Source organism: Poecilia reticulata, linkage group LG20 (assembly GCF_000633615.1).
Source record: "Poecilia reticulata strain Guanapo linkage group LG20, Guppy_female_1.0+MT, whole genome shotgun sequence".
NCBI classification, from domain to species: Eukaryota; Metazoa; Chordata; class Actinopteri; order Cyprinodontiformes; family Poeciliidae; genus Poecilia; species Poecilia reticulata.
The window spans coordinates 10,522,636-10,538,308 of record NC_024350.1 but is presented as its reverse complement, the minus strand read 5'-3'; the positions used below and the strand labels follow the sequence as shown (position 1 = coordinate 10,538,308).

At 42.1% G+C, this 15,673-nt stretch overlaps 1 protein-coding gene across 1 annotated transcript in view; it reads left to right on the top strand.

The window, feature by feature from the left end:
- Window positions 1-15,673, top strand: part of pkd1l1 (polycystin 1 like 1, transient receptor potential channel interacting) — a 45,371-nt gene that overhangs the window by 27,392 nt on the left and 2,306 nt on the right. The window contains exons 6-48 of the mRNA XM_017301766.1: window positions 1,018-1,513; window positions 1,669-1,837; window positions 2,373-2,612; window positions 2,706-2,838; window positions 2,923-3,126; window positions 3,307-3,488; window positions 3,900-4,103; window positions 4,238-4,401; window positions 4,498-4,614; window positions 4,669-4,839; window positions 5,179-5,268; window positions 5,350-5,529; window positions 5,616-5,693; window positions 5,769-5,911; window positions 6,193-6,313; window positions 6,419-6,557; window positions 7,251-7,440; window positions 7,528-7,584; window positions 7,675-8,025; window positions 8,112-8,513; window positions 8,623-8,774; window positions 9,306-9,406; window positions 9,552-9,750; window positions 9,874-9,957; window positions 10,134-10,341; window positions 10,823-10,929; window positions 11,041-11,140; window positions 11,215-11,343; window positions 11,429-11,602; window positions 11,889-12,075; window positions 12,193-12,287; window positions 12,365-12,639; window positions 12,740-12,824; window positions 12,931-13,074; window positions 13,311-13,417; window positions 13,501-13,614; window positions 13,698-13,803; window positions 13,993-14,055; window positions 14,501-14,562; window positions 14,670-14,904; window positions 14,982-15,086; window positions 15,290-15,427; window positions 15,497-15,631. Coding sequence (XP_017157255.1) covers window positions 1,018-1,513; window positions 1,669-1,837; window positions 2,373-2,612; window positions 2,706-2,838; window positions 2,923-3,126; window positions 3,307-3,488; window positions 3,900-4,103; window positions 4,238-4,401; window positions 4,498-4,614; window positions 4,669-4,839; window positions 5,179-5,268; window positions 5,350-5,529; window positions 5,616-5,693; window positions 5,769-5,911; window positions 6,193-6,313; window positions 6,419-6,557; window positions 7,251-7,440; window positions 7,528-7,584; window positions 7,675-8,025; window positions 8,112-8,513; window positions 8,623-8,774; window positions 9,306-9,406; window positions 9,552-9,750; window positions 9,874-9,957; window positions 10,134-10,341; window positions 10,823-10,929; window positions 11,041-11,140; window positions 11,215-11,343; window positions 11,429-11,602; window positions 11,889-12,075; window positions 12,193-12,287; window positions 12,365-12,639; window positions 12,740-12,824; window positions 12,931-13,074; window positions 13,311-13,417; window positions 13,501-13,614; window positions 13,698-13,803; window positions 13,993-14,055; window positions 14,501-14,562; window positions 14,670-14,904; window positions 14,982-15,086; window positions 15,290-15,427; window positions 15,497-15,631 — 6,936 coding nt within the window. The remainder of the gene's footprint in view (window positions 1-1,017; window positions 1,514-1,668; window positions 1,838-2,372; window positions 2,613-2,705; window positions 2,839-2,922; window positions 3,127-3,306; window positions 3,489-3,899; window positions 4,104-4,237; window positions 4,402-4,497; window positions 4,615-4,668; window positions 4,840-5,178; window positions 5,269-5,349; window positions 5,530-5,615; window positions 5,694-5,768; window positions 5,912-6,192; window positions 6,314-6,418; window positions 6,558-7,250; window positions 7,441-7,527; window positions 7,585-7,674; window positions 8,026-8,111; window positions 8,514-8,622; window positions 8,775-9,305; window positions 9,407-9,551; window positions 9,751-9,873; window positions 9,958-10,133; window positions 10,342-10,822; window positions 10,930-11,040; window positions 11,141-11,214; window positions 11,344-11,428; window positions 11,603-11,888; window positions 12,076-12,192; window positions 12,288-12,364; window positions 12,640-12,739; window positions 12,825-12,930; window positions 13,075-13,310; window positions 13,418-13,500; window positions 13,615-13,697; window positions 13,804-13,992; window positions 14,056-14,500; window positions 14,563-14,669; window positions 14,905-14,981; window positions 15,087-15,289; window positions 15,428-15,496; window positions 15,632-15,673) is intronic.

The window sequence follows — 15,673 nt, the reverse complement described above, 5'->3', positions numbered from 1 at the left end:
TATATATATATATTAAACCTGTAACGATCAAAGTTATCAAATCAAACTGGACATTTTTGGATATTTTATTTTCTGAAGATGAGTTGTCAAATCGGTCAAGATTTTTATATTGAAGTCATAATATTAACCATGCAAAAACCTCTTTAATTGCACTTTACAGTATTTTTTAAAATGTATAATAAGTGCAGTATAGTAAATAGATTTTGCTGCAATTCTCATTTCACTTTGCTGATGTGCACTATGTTCAAACAGGAGTTTTACAAGAAAACCCTGAAAATTAAAACAAATAAAAAAAATAAAAAATCTAGTATCAATGTATTATCCAGTCTCTAAGACTGATAGATATATGTATCTAAGTTAACAAGTATTGTTTAGTTTTTGCATTATGTGAAAAATCCCCAAAAATAATTTTACCACTAATACTTTTCTAATGCTTTGTAAAAAATAATCTGTGGGCAATCACCCAATTAAAAAAAAGAAAGAAAATCAAACACTTTCCTTTTATTTTTCTATCTTACTGCCACAAACAAATGTTTTTGTCTATAGTAATGTAAAAAAAAAAGAAGCAAAAACAAGGGTCACAAATTTATGTGTGTATATATATATATATATATATATGCCAAATTATATATAATTTGGTCATATATATATATATGACCAAATTATGACCAAATTTTCATAATAATATTAGGTGTGTAACAAAGGCCAAATGTTGCTGTTTTGCAAGTAAAGTCATAACAAAATATAATGCATACAAAACAAATGCATGTTTTCAAATGGAATATTAAGTCAAATATGGATCATTATAAACTAATCTATACATTCACAATTTCTCCAAAAATCTCAACATCATGTCTTCCATTTGAAATAACTAAGGTTGTAGTTACACATACAAAATAAAGACTTTAGTTCTGTATAAAACTAAGGTTCATTTTTACATTTCAGGCATCAACGAACCCTCCTTTAATCACACATTGTTGAGCTTCGGATGATCTTTATGTGCCTTTTGTCCTGCAGGTAGTTGTGTGTCTTTTCATCTCCGACCGCAGCCAGGATGTGTCTGACAATAAGATGGCAGCAGGTGATATTTCTGACGACAATGAACTCTTGAAGCTGACAGTGGAAGCAGAATCCAACCACAGTTCTGATAATCCCAGAGACGGTATCTGCACAGAGAAGCACTGTTACCGCGAGCTGCTGTTTGACCTCGCCAAGGGGGTCGCGTCAAACCTAACGTGTCTGGTTTCATGTAGCATTTCAGGAAAGTCAGACGCGACCGTCTCTCTGCTGGTTAATGCAAAGGTAAAGCACAGAGGCAGCAGCTGCACCGCAGGGGCCGAGGCAGCAGCGGTTTTGCTTTTCACCCGCAGCGGGCCCGTTGCGAATCAGCTGCGAGCTGAGAATCGAGTCTATTTTCAGAGCAAAAGTGTGATAATGTGTGTCAAGGGGAAAAGGAAGTCAGAAGCTAAAGATATTACAACAGAGCAACCACCAGCTCAGAGTGAGAAGAAGGGTAAGAAGTGAAACTCTTAAAGAGGTGTAACTCTCTTGTTGCGAGAGTGATTACAATTTGTGTACAATTTTTAAGAATTATTGCATGAATTGATTTCTTTTAGGCTTTTAGATTTCTGCACTGAACAAAATTATTGATTGATCTCCCCCCCTCAGATGTCAGGATTTATGCAGAACGGCAAGTGTATCCCACAAATAAAGACATAATCTTCCTGGTTGTCACTGACATACCGGATCCTGTAGAATTCCTCTGGGACTTTGGAGATTCCAGAGGAGCCAGAACCGGATTAAGGACCATCACAAAAAGATACCATAACCCTGGACGGTACGAATCACCTGTAAAATATGCAAATTAAAAAATACTTTCCGCTTATAAGCTTGTTTATGTTTCCGTAGATTTGATTTTTTTTTTTTTTTTAAATCAGTTATATGTCCAAAATACAGTAAATATTGTATCGTATTGTATCGCATTGTATCGTATTGTGTCGCATCGGATCCAGGAGTCAAACCCAGGACAAGGACAAGCTGCTGCAGAAAATGGATGAATGGATTATTTAATAAATGACTGCATAGCATCACATTATATTATATAATCTCATAATATGTTGCATTGTCATCATAGCATACCTCTTGGAACAACACATTATACATTGCATTTTATTCTATTGCATTATATTGAATTGCATCACATTTTGTATCATGCTGCATTTTATTGTTCCATATTATATTGTATGCTGAATCTCATTGAACTAGATTGGATCAAGTTGCAAGTTGCTAAAATGCCCGCATTGGTACAGTTATTTTTTGTATAATGTTTCTTGCTTCTTAGACATAATTTTTGTCCTCCTCTCTTCACATAGTTACAATGTGGTAGCGGCTGCATCTTGGGGTCAAATGTCGGTCACATCAGGCGTGTTTCCCGTTGAGATCCAGAGAGTTGTGAAGCTCAGCAGGCTGGTCCACCAGGCCTCGGTCTTAAGGAATCGGACTCTCACAGTAACATGCAGAGTCAATGCCGGGACCAACCTCACCTTCGTCTGGAGCTTCGGAGATGGAACAACCAGGCCCGGGCTGAGCACAACACGTCACGTCTTCCACAGGCAAGCCGGGGAGTTTCACTGAATTTAGAACTCGTTTCTTTCAAAGCGTCACTTTTCCACAACGCAGCGAGTGTTTGTGTTGTGTGTCAGCAGGTTGGGAGAGTTTACGGTCAAAGTGATCGCGTCCAATCTCATCAGTTCTGCGTCTTTGAGCAGCTACGTCTTCGTCGTGGACCGGCCGTGTCGGCCTCCACCTGTCAAAAACATGGGTCCGCTCAAACGTCAGGTACAAGCTGTGACTCTACTTCAACCTCATCATACAAGAGGATTTTTTAGTGTCAAAGAAGTTAAGCCTCATTCTTGTGCCAAGTTTCAGAGACATGAAGTCATCCATCTGGGTGTGACGTTTGAGTCAGATGTGGAGTGCGACATATCAGAGGGCCTTCGCTACTCCTGGACTTTACTTGGTTCTGGAGGCCAGATTATTAATTTGCCTCATACAGACACACAAAGACAAAGCCTGATTCTACAGAGCCATCTCCTGCAGTATGACACCTTCATGGCCATAGCAAGAGTAAGTTATTTAATGGGAAAGAGAGTGCAACTCATTTAAAGAGTCCAACTCAAATTAATCATCGTGTTTTTTTTTGGTAATTTCTTTGTTTAGTTAGTTGTGGCTTTAACCCACATTTATGTCCCAATCCCATATTTACATCTTTGATTTTTACTCAAGTGATGCTTCTGTCCTCTCCAGGTTCAAGTTATTGGCAGTGTGGTGTACAGCAACTACACTGTGGCTTTCCAAGTGAAGCCAAGCCCTCCGGTGGCGTTCATCCAGGGTGGCACCAACGTCTTTATTGGCAAAACAAGCAGCAATGTGGTCACCCTGGACGGACAGAAATCCTACGATCCAGACTTCCCTAAGAACCCTCTCAGGTACAAACTTTCATCCAGATTAGACACTTAATGGCAAAAGTTTATAGGATTTAGACACAATTCATTAATATTTTTCATGGCAGTGTTACAATACATTAATTTTTAGCAGGCTTAAAACCTGGAGCAGCTCCAACTGGCAACTGCTTGGCGTATTTTCTGAGTGTTCAAGGAAGGCTCAGAAACTTCTGAATACAGTGAACATTAATGACTGAATTGCAAAATAAGTTTGATTGGACTTTTCTTATTTGCTTACTTCTGTTTTCTGCTCATTTATTTCTGTAGACTGCCTTTGGCTGGAAGCAGTAGGAATAAGTTGATAACCCTCCACCATAATTAAGATTTGTCGTATTTGCTCTAATAGCAACTGGAAGGTTATCATTGCTTCCTCTTAGTATTTTTCTCTCTCCATAGTTACACTTGGGCATGCAAACCAGTTTCGACCATCACCAGCTCCTGTTTTGACCAGGACATTCTCACTTCATCCCCTGTGCTGAAATTCCCTCCCAGTCTGCTGAAGCCCAAGTTTGACCAGTTCCAGTTCACGTTGACAGTTCTCAGCGGAGAGCGTTCGGCTTCATCCGAGGCTTTCCTCACAGTCACATCACACCTCACCGGGTATTTGCTCATTCCTTGAAAAAAAACTGATACAATCACAGAGATATGTATGACTAACTGGTGAACAGGATTGAATACATTAAAAAGCAGCAGTGGGCTAAACCATAAAATTGATTGGAACATGTTGTACCCAGGAAGGTCTCAGTTTTCTGCCATCAGTGCCAGGGAGATCACGTGAACTGGGATCGGTCTTTTTCCATCCGTGCACTTTGTGAGGACTGCAGCATTCACAGTGAACTCATTCAGTACACATGGAGTCTTTACCTGGTCAACGCGTCGTCCAAACCCATCACAGAGGGTAAACAAAGTTCAGTTTGCACAACTTATTGTTGCTTTTCACTGGTTTTAATGAATGTAAAAAAAATATCCTGACCTCGTTTTGGTTCTCTTCCAGTCCCGTTTTGTTACACAGTAGATGTCAGCTCCCCTTCAGCGATCCTGGAGGATCCCAGCACATCCACCCTGACTCCTGAGATGTCAAAGGAAAGCAGAGACCAACCAGATCAATCTGGTGCGTTAGTCTGAAACAGATCGTTACAAAAATACTGTCTTCCACTAAATCTACTTGCCCTGTTTGCTCCCCTTTTAGATTTGTCAAGGTCTGGGTCGTCCCATACTTCTGTCCTTGACCAGGACACTGGACGGCCTTGGTCTAGAGAAATCCAAAGTGAGTCCTCTGCTGACTTGAGATATGCTTTTCCTTTAATGGAGGCCGATGATGTAGCGCATCAACTAGGTAAATAATATCAGAGCAAAAATCTTCCAAAGTTAATGTTTTTTTTGTTTTTTTGTTTTTTTTAGCTTTGCTCACAGTTTAATTGTTCAAGGCAAACCTCCTGAACTATATTAGGAGGTTAGAACCACATTATAATCGGGCCTAGAGCTCACAAAAATATGAATTTTGGCTAAGTCCAGCCAGTGTACATGTAGTGGTTGTACAAATTTTACTCAGACACAGGAAAAATTTTGTTGCCATGTTATTTCTCCATACACTTTTTGTCCAATGATGCTGTGTTATGTTATGTCATGTTGTTCACAATCTCCAAAATCCAACTATAATTACTTTTTTTTAAAGTCAGTTCAGAAACAGGTTCTGGTGATTATGATGCTCCGTATCCAAGTGTGGAGGAAGGAGATTCAGGGGTGTCAGCAGGAAGATCTTACGGTACAAAACAAAGCAATCCTACAACATCTGTCTTCCATTTTTGTGCAAGATTGTTATCTAATAAATCTCTGACTTTACTAGGTACAGATACCGAGAGATTCAGTCCAATTGATAACTCGGAGTCTGATCTGATGCCACTCCAGAACGAGGGAAGTAACCTGGTGGATCCCAAACCTTCTGTAGCGATTCAGGAGCCAACTTTGCTTGACTTCCACCGAGATGCAGTAGAAAAAGGCCTATTTGAGTCCTACACTTACACAGGTGGAGCCTTCAGAAACGTCATAAAGTCATGTCATCTAACACGCTTTCCTGCTCGATGTTTAGTGTTGCATCTTTTGTTATTTCAGGGATTTCCTCCACTTTGCTGATTTTCAGGCCCTTCAGCCTGAAGCCAAGAAGCATTTACATGTTGCAGGTCACTGCCAGTAAGTTTCAACACCCGTGTGTTAAAGAAAAACGAATTATCAAGGTTGTTTTAAATGAATTTTATTTTTTCCAAGAGTCTCAAAATAATTGGATCGGTCAGACTCAGCTGTTCCTAAAAACAAGCCCGGTCCCAGAAGGTGTGAGGTGCCAGGTTCGGCCCGTTGAAGGGATGGAGCTACATACTCCCTTCAGCATCTTCTGCACCTCAGGACGGGAGGTCTGAAACGTTACTGTGTATTTAACTTTTTATTTATCATAGGCTTCATACATGAGATCCATTTCCACATTATTTTCTGTTATCATTAAGATTGAAATATATCTTAATCTGGTCTTCCATTCTTGAGTAATACACCCTGGCAGGCTTCATCTTTTAAGTTTTAACGACACTTTCATTGGGAAAGCCATCAAATTATTGCAGAGCACCATTTAAATTTGACCTCTTTTTTCTCCACAACTTTGAAGTTTTAGCTTAAATTAGTGTCTTTGTGTTTATATAAGGACTTAGAGTACAAGTACAGCTACAGTATAGGAGACAGACCCGCCAGGACAATGTACCAGGGAAGAGACTTCCTGTACTACTTCAGCCTGCCCTCTGGTGACCCCAGAGATGACCATGAAGGTGAATATTCGGCGCAGATTGATGAGATTAGACCCTCTTCAACCTCATCAGTTCTCCTCCTGCTCATCAGACTGAATAACCTCGTTTACTGCTGTTTTTCTTAAGTAAAAATCTACATTGAAATCAGAAGCAGCAGCTCTGGATCAGCCACCAAACCATGTCCTGTCGCCGTCCGAGTCAGACCAAGCTTCATCGGAAACGACTCGTCCTCTTCACCGTTTCACCGTGATCCTGCTCTGAAGCTGTAAGAGACAAAGTCCATCAGTGCTTCGCGATCACATTTGTGTTTTATTTAGAACCAAACAATGAAACTATTAAGGCAATTTTTTAAATTACTTTTTTTTTAACAAGACATGCTTCATTTGTCAAAAATCAGAAGAACATAAAAAAGGAAAGCTTATTAAGTTGTGTTTTAAACCACGTTTTAGATTTTTTTTAAATGAGATTTTGGGGGGGAATTTAAAACATTTGAGATAAACCAAGCTGACATGACTTATAAAGCACTTTATATTTTGACAGACACCAAATACAACTTATTGAGTAAGAAATTATCATTTCTGTGTTGACTTAAGCATCCACATGAGAGCTTAGTTATAAAGTCAGCTATGAATTTTGGCATTTACTATTTTACACTGGACTTTTTATAGGGACAGATTTTGTAAATAGCTTTGCTGATATTTGACGGCATATTACATTTGGATAATTGCCAAATATCAGGTTCTATTTACTTGTGTTCTTTTTCACCCGAATATTACAATTGCTGACATTTAAAAAAACATATATATTTAGAAAATAATTTCTGAAAAAGTACTTTATTTGGAGGCATGGTTGTAACATGTGTTAAAAAGTAGCATCAGTTAGACCATTTAATAGCTTCTTTTTTTAATCAGCAGGACTACAGAGGAGTCCAACATGTGATACTTCTTTTTGCCTGCAGCTCAGAGAGTCTGAGGATCTTGTCCACGTTAGTAAGTCTTGGGAATCCCGTTGAGATCCGTAACTACGTCAGCCTCCTGACCAGCGTCCTGAACAAACTGGGCCAGGATGCTGAGGCCAACACACACTCACAGAGACACACTCGCAATGTGCTCATTCGCACTTTATGCGATTTCAAGGGGAGTGATGAGGTACGGACACACAGCCGCTGCACTGCTCGATTCAGTCTGCAACGGTTTCTACGCTGGTTATATTTATTATGGCTTTAATAATTTTAGAAATCAGTCGCTGACAGCATCATTATTCTCAATGAGCTTCTACAAGTTACGAATCAGGTGAGAAATGAATGTCTGCTCAAATGGGAATGTCCTGAATGACAAAAAGGTTTTCTGACAAAATCACCCCCCCCCCCCCCTTTCCTTCAGGTGACATTAACGAGCGTCAGGCATGTAGCGACATTCGTCGGGTCTGTTTCAGAGAGACTTCCTGAGTTTAGTGCTAACCGGGAGAGCCTGATCAACTCTGTGTCATACTGCCTCCAGGTGGTCACAAGTTGTAGCTGCACATCTAAAGCGGCAGACCGTTTTAACAGAACCCGCGTTTTAGAGCCAGGATCACCCACAGCGCAAAACGCAAAGGATTCTGAAAATGCATCTGATAGCTGCGCACAGGAGTCGCCCGCTGGCCCTCACCTCCAACACGGAGGAGCGGCTGCAGCAAACCGGCGGGGGCAGCTTGTGGAGGAGATTCTCCAGACTGCAGCAGACTTGATGCTGGTGCGTTCAGGAGTGTTGCTTCAAATTTGAGCCATTTTAAACAGGTTTCTCCGCTGGGGATTCATTCTGACTTAATTCATTTCCAGAGGGATGTTTTGCCCCACGAGGCCAAGCAGCACAGAGTTACCACCGGCCCCGTCGACCTTCTCGCTTCATCCCAAAACCGAACCTCTGTGATCGTCCGGAGCGGCTTCACCACCGTCCGCATGCCCGCTGCTCTGATCCAGAGCGCGTTCGGGCTCCAAGCTGGAAGGGCTCGACTCAGCGAGCAGCAATCCTGCGTCTTCAGAGTGCTGACTCAGCTCGACCGCAACCTTTGCTCCCGAGACGCACAACTTGAAACAGGGGGAGATTTTACTCTCACCTCCTTTCCCCAGCTGACCGGGCCGGTGGTGGATTTCAGTCTGTTTAAGTGCAACAGGAGAAAAATCCAGATTCACTCACTCCCTCAGCCAGTCGACACTGAAATCCAACTTCCGCAAAGAAATGTACGCCGTCTCTTTTTTTTTTACGCTCTCTCAAAAATGGTGTCTAGATCTCCGTGTCTACCAAAAACGGCCATCATGCCTAATTTACGTGCAAAATGTCCTGCCGTAGGAGAGCTCTACCGGTCGGTACGTCCTCCTTCGTAACCAGATCAGCTACCACAACTTCAGCATCAGCCAGCAGCTCCTGCAGCAGGCCATCCAGATCACTGTGGCCTTCACACCGCTGCCCAGCAAGCCTTTTCCCGTCATGCTTCTCTTCAGGTAGACTTGTTGATTGTACACAAGAAGCACACAAACGGCACTCTCTCAACTTCCCCCACCCACACACACACATTTTGTAATGTTAAAATCCAATATTGTGAAAGAGAAAAATGTCCGAAAGCATTAGAAATCTTGCGGCAGTCTTCAATGTAAAAAAAAAATAAAAAAGTTGATTAATGAGCATTTTTAGAACCACATTTTTTAAGTCTTGCTCCAGATTCTTAGTTGAATTTAGGTCTGAACTTTAACTGGGCCACTTGGTCAACTTCCACCCCACTCTTAAGTCTTTTCTAACCTCATGTTTTCTCCCAGGATTAAAATTGAAAACGCACCATTTATTCTTTCACTTAAAAGTAAAAGGTAATTTTATTTCTATAGCACATTTTCAGCAACAAGGCAACACAAAGTGCCTTTATGCACCACTTTGTGTTGACCTATCGCACCCAATCCGGATAAAATACAACAAACATAACAAAACATGTCATTGTCAACAATAATAGGAAACTAGATCATGATTGCTGGTTTTTTCAGGATGTTTGAGAGGCCAACTCCCAGCATGCACCACCTGAAAAGGATTCACCAGTGGGAGCAAAACACCATACGTGTAACTCTGCCGCCTTCCTGTCTCAGTGGTAAGAGGATTCTCTATTAGAGTACCTCTAATAAAAACACTTTTAGCCTGCATCCACTTCTGGACAACTCTGTGTGATTGGAGTTGCTGTGACTTCACTAGAATTCCTGCTCTGTGAAAATCAAATCATCTCCTGCAATTTCCAGCTGCGGGCGTTGCCCACATGGCGCTGCTGGACGCCGAGTTTGCAAGATTACACAGAAGCAGGCTGCAAAGCGAACAGATAAGCTACAGCGTGACAGCGGACAGCAGTCTGTGTTTGTCCTGGGACGGACAGCAGGGGGCCTGGACGCACCGCGGCTGCAGGACCCGCCAATCGGACGCGTCTTCTGCGGTGAACTGCAGGTGAGGCGTGGACTGTGTGTGGACGGATCTCCAGAATTCAAACACATCCACATAGTCAAAAAATAAAAAAATAAGACGCCATGGTAAAACTTTCGATTTGCATGTTGTTTTTGTTCATATTAGTTGCTACCAGCTGAGGCCACTGACTGTGTATCAGCAGCAGATTCAGATTAGCCAGGTCACAGGGGATCTGGATCCCTTCCTCAGGTGACCTCTTCCCTCATTTCCACCTCATTTTCACACGAGAATGAAAGTGTGATTAGATCTTTTGGGGTTTCGTTTTTAACATTTTTGAAAAGACAATGGGCTTCATCTTGAAAGTATAAAATAAAACCGTACTACTGGACTCCACTGCACCATACCATCTGTTTTGTATTTCCCAGTGCATCCAGTGATCCAGTTGTGCTCAGTATTCTGGCCGTCCTGCTGGTCCTGTACATCCTGGGGCTGGTCTGGTCTCAGAGAGCCGATGTTTTGTCCAAGGAGAATCAGAGGCTCTACTTTCTTCCTGACAACAATCCGGCAGATCCGTACCACTACGCCGTTTGCATTCACACTGGTCTCTGCTCTGCGGCCCGTATGACTGCAAAAGTAAGTCTTTCCATGCTCACCAACGTTTCTTTTGTGTGATCTTTCTGCATTCATCTGCAAATAACGATTTTGTGATGGTTGCGGGCTTTTTGTGTTGGATTAAATTTCTCCTGTACTGCCTCCGTGCAAAAATGCCTCAGATTGTTCTGCATTACCACAGACAATATCAGTAAGGAAGCATTTAGAGGACTGTTTTTCACACACACAAGCCATATTACACAAGAAAAGAAACGGCTGTATGCATCTGGCAGACACCCCCAGCCTCTCCAAAAATACAACTCTTTATTTTTTGCCTTTTATTTATAGAAATTGTCTCATTGAGATCCAAGATCTCATTTACAAAAGTGGCCTGTGTTTTGATAAAACCAACAAAAAAGTGACAAACACAGCAACAAAACGAGGAAGTGAGAAATATGACTCAATTAAATAAGCTAATAAAATATAGTTTAACAAGAATATTTCTGTTCTCCAACTGTCCTAGGTTTACATGGTGCTGCATGGTGAAGATGGCGTCTCACAAACAAAAGAACTTCAAGTCCCAGGGTGCACTCTGTTTAGAAGAAACACAAAAGACACCTTCATCCTAAGGTGAAATCATCTCCACCTTTATGTTTTCTCAGCAGCATAGCAATGTTTCCCCACCTCTTAATATTTCAATAACGCTGCGGAGAAACTTCGCTTTGCCTCTGGCCTTCGCAGTGCGGCCGACAGCCTGGGCCCAGTGCGGGGGGTTCACGTCTGGCACGACAACTCTGGTGATTCCCCCGATTGGTACCTCAAACAAGTGGCGGTGACAGAGGTAGACGACAGCGATTTAACGTCTGCTTGTCTTCCCAGTCTGTCCGCTGAACTGTTTCGCCGCTTGCAAACCAGGTGAGCAGAGGGCCAGCGGCGGAGCGCTCATGGCTGTTTGACGGCGAACTCTGGTTGTCTGTGAACGAGGGCGACGGTCGGGTGGAGAGGAAGCTGCGCGTCTCCTCTGGGGAAATGCATCCGGTTAAGGTGCAACAAGTGGATGCAGGCATGAAAGCCTGGTTTCGTGTAAGCCGCAGTGTGACTCTCTGTTTCCGTATGTGTGTTCATGCAGATGCTGTTTCTCAGGTTCTTTGACTACTTGGCTGACTTCCACATGTGGCTTTGTGTGTACAGCTGCCCCAGTCCCAGCTCACACACACACACTCAGAGACTTAGTGTTTGCCTGCTTCTCCTGTCGGGGTATGCGTGTGCCAACACTGTCATCATATCGCACGCAGACGATCAGGTGGGTGGAGGCAACCTTGACGACCACCACCATGTTTTACCATGGGGATCACAGAGATATCATGTAATAATTAAGTCACTTCATTGATCAGCTTAACTGGATTTTATTTAGGGGTATCAAAGTAAAGGTGGCTCAATAAAACTGCACACCACTGTTTAATGTGAAAAGTTTTTTTTGTCCACTTTGCTACAATTTATTCCTCTACGAATTAAAATCTCAGTGAAATGCACTGAGGGCTGCCTTAACTGCAAGGTATAGTGTCTCTTTTTTTCCTCTCTGCTTTCAGCTGCCATTTGAGGTGGGCGTCGTCGATGTGTCTGCTGTTTCTGTCACAACCGGTCTTCAAAGTGTGATGGTTGTGTTGCCTGTAGCAGCACTGATATCTTTCCTGTTTCGACTGACTGGGAACACTCAGTCGGGATCGGGAATTCAACGTGCAAAACGCGAAAAAACTCCACAGGATGATTTTCAGGGTCAGATTTGATTTGACTCTTTGGTTCCGTCGAACTTCGTGGTTTCTGTTGCTTTGTTTTGTTGCGTTTCCTTTTGCGTGACGGTACCTGCCTTGCCTTGTTTGTAACACCTTGCAGAAACCTTTTCAGCAGACGACAGTGAGTTGGATCGTCATCTGTCTTGGGACGGCAGCTGGAGGTGGAAACAGGAGGCCCTGAAGAAAAAATACCAGGTTGACCTTCGAATAGTGCCTCATAACTTCCCTTTCACTGCAATGATATTTCTGAAGTCAAATTTCTGGTGTTATAGGATTCAGACGTCAACTCAATTTCCTCCATTCGTGAAAGTAAAAGCACGGATGAAGAGTCTGCAATCCAGACAAGAAGTGACGATCGGCTGCAGAAACTGCTGCTGACTTCTAAAGGAAGAGCTGAAAGACCTGAGCAGGAACGGTGTAGAAGAAGAAATGCAGAGCAACAAAAAAAGCCGAGGACACCGTCGTTCTGGTGTCGCTCTCTGGCCTGGACGCTGTGTGCGCTGTTGTCTCTCTCCTGCTTGGTGGTCACAGTTGAAAATGGAATGAGGTAGAGCTTGTAGCTTTACCCTTCTTTTTAAAGAAAACAGTGGTAGACATCATTAATACTTGACATAATATGTATGTATGTGTGGATTTTCTTCTGTCAGATTCAGCAGCAGCCAGGTTGTGCTTTGGATACACTCTCTTTGCGTTTCTCTTTTGGGCTGTATGTTCTTCATCCAACCAGCTCTGGTAATAGCAATAACAATGTGTTGAAAAAGAAACACATTTTAAGAAAACTTAGAAGCACTTCCTTGCAATTAATCAATAATATAATTCGGTTATTTATTCCCTCCAGATATTTGGCGTGACATTGACTGTCTGCTTTTGGTACAAGGAAGCAGAAAATTGCCATTGTTTTTTCAGCAAGAAAGATCCTGATGAACCAGAACAGTTCATAAAGGCTGATCTCTGTGAGAAGACTTCCTCGTCTGTGGAAAAGGTGAAAATGAGACTCCAAGTTTGAAATCCCGTGTAATTTAGAAAGTTTTATGAAGTGACACGACAACACTTGGATGCTTGTGGATTAACTCGATACTCTCGGTTGCGGGGATTTTCATTTTAGGCTTGCTTGTTTCTTTTTGGTAGTCAAGTTATCCCTCGGTTCAAACCCAACATGGACGAATGTATAATCAGAGGTGTTTTCCGCTCTGGTGTTCAGTTTCCGTGTTTCTGCAGCTGCTCAGGGCTCGCCACCTGCGTCTCGCTCGCCCGCCGGCTCTTGCGGAGCTGAAGAAAACTTGTGGAAAGAGGAGGAGAGAGGCTGTAATTCAGGAAACGCTCAGGTTTGTCTTTGTGTTTTTAAGTGCATTTGAAAAGGTTTGAAACAAAAATTTTCCCCCCCCTCCTTTTTTTTTTTGTCATGTAGGAATTTCTCTTCCTGCACCATTATGCTTCTCCTGATGGTTTGCATTATAATCTCTGGCAGCTCAGTGAAAGAACATCAAAATCTCAACAAGGCCGTAAAGAGACACTTTATAAGGTAAGCACCCAAACGTTGCATCGATGCACTCCAGATATAACTCATAAACACGGAATAAAAACATTTCTATTATTTTTGGACAGACACAATTTTACGTCTAGCTCCATAAAAACACACGAGGGTTGGTGGGAGTGGTCGCAGTCGAGTCTGCTCCACTACCTGTACCAGAATTCATCAGCAAAACCCGAGGTGAGCCACGTCAAAAATCCTTCAAAAATAAACCAAACATCTGATATAAATGTCCATTTTACACATAAAATATACGTGAAGCTTTAATTGTTTTTTACTTTTCGCATTTTAAGTTAAAATAAAAAGTAATGGTGAGGAGAATAATTGATGGTTCGTTTTAACACGGTGTTGCATTGAATGATTTTTCAGCAGCCACACGTTGTCATTGGAGAGCCCGTAATACAGAAGACGGAAGGCTCCAGCATATTTCAGGTAAATTAGAAACATTCACAATATGAATTTTTCCTGTACATCTAAAACATGCTACTATACAAAAAGTTTTTTGGGAAGCCTCCAGGCAGCATATGCTATGATTTATTGAGAAACCATTATATATTTCTAACAAGATTTTCTTTAAATATATTCTTAAATTGAATACCCTCTAATGATATAAGAGAAGAGTCTTCACGAATGGCCAAAAAAAATGTGTAACAGTTTCTTTAGACTGTTTTATTTTATTGATGTCAATCCAGAATCCATCCACATCCTGAATGAATAACCAAAATAATAATTTGATCATCTTTGCAGTATAATATTTGGTACAGTTTTTGGAACTAAAGCTTGGTTCTTACCCATCTTTTGCTTAATGTGGTGTTTTAAATGTATTTTCATTCGCATGCCCTCTGCCAAACTCAACATCATTTTCAATTTATCCCAGAATCCTGTGCTGACAAATCCACTGACAGAGAAAGCTGCTGCAGTCAGTTTAGGCCGCACAAAGTGAGACCCTCGCAGACACAAACATTGTTTCCTCATGCCAATAACTGCTGATGCTGATTCTGTGACATTATGTGCACTGCTTTGTTTTATTTATTGTTTCTCCGCAGGTCTGAAGCTGCATCAAAACTCAAGACTTTGAAGTCGAGCAGCTGGATGAACCGAGGGACGGTGGCCCTGAAGGTTCAGTTCACCTTGTACAGCCCTGCGCCTCACTTGTTTAGCAGTGTGAGTCTGAGCTCTGAGCAGAGCCCTGATGGTGTACTGCTGCACTCCGTCAAAGTCCAGTCAGTGAGGGTGTTACACACCCCGGAGCCGTGGGACTACGTTGCCATGGTTTCCAAGGTAAACTACTCATTCTAACCTAGCAGAAACAGACTTAAAGTAAACAGACTGCATTGATGTCTTCTCTTCCACACCAGCTGCTCTTCCTGTTTTTGATTCTACTGCAATCCTACAATCAAGTGCTCATTGTTGCACAGCAAGGGCTGATGGGATGCAGGAGAAGACCTTGGATGTGGCTGGATGTAAGTGAACCAAATCTTCCGTCACATCCACATGGATTGGGTAAATAGGGAGACATGCTAAGATTATCCAACACACTAATGCTTAAAGGGCCACAGTTGGTTTTCTGAAAGTTTAGCCTACCTGAATACTTTAATAAAGTCATAAACATGCCTGATTATGATTCAGAAATGCTTCACTTTTCTGCTCTGTCTCTCCTGTACAGGTCAGTCTGCTGCCAGTGACTCTAATCTGTTATTCCTGTTTGATCTATCGCTCCACCATGATCATGGAAGTTGTGAGTTTGCTGCAGACTCAACGCAGAGGACGTGTTGATGTTAGCGCTGCGGCTAGCTGGGAACAGGTGAGAGACTGAAACAAAGGACGGCAGGGAGATTATTGTGCCATTATTATTTGTGTTTTGTCTGTGCAGAATATTCGGACGCTGTGGGGGGTTGTCTTCTTCCTCCTGACCATAAAGTGTGTGACTCTGCTTGGAATGAACAGAACATTAAGTTCTTCAGCTGCAGTTCTTTCACAGACACTCTCCAGTCTCTTTTGGCCTGTGGTAAAACAACAAAACAAAAAAAAACAACAAAAAAAAAATATA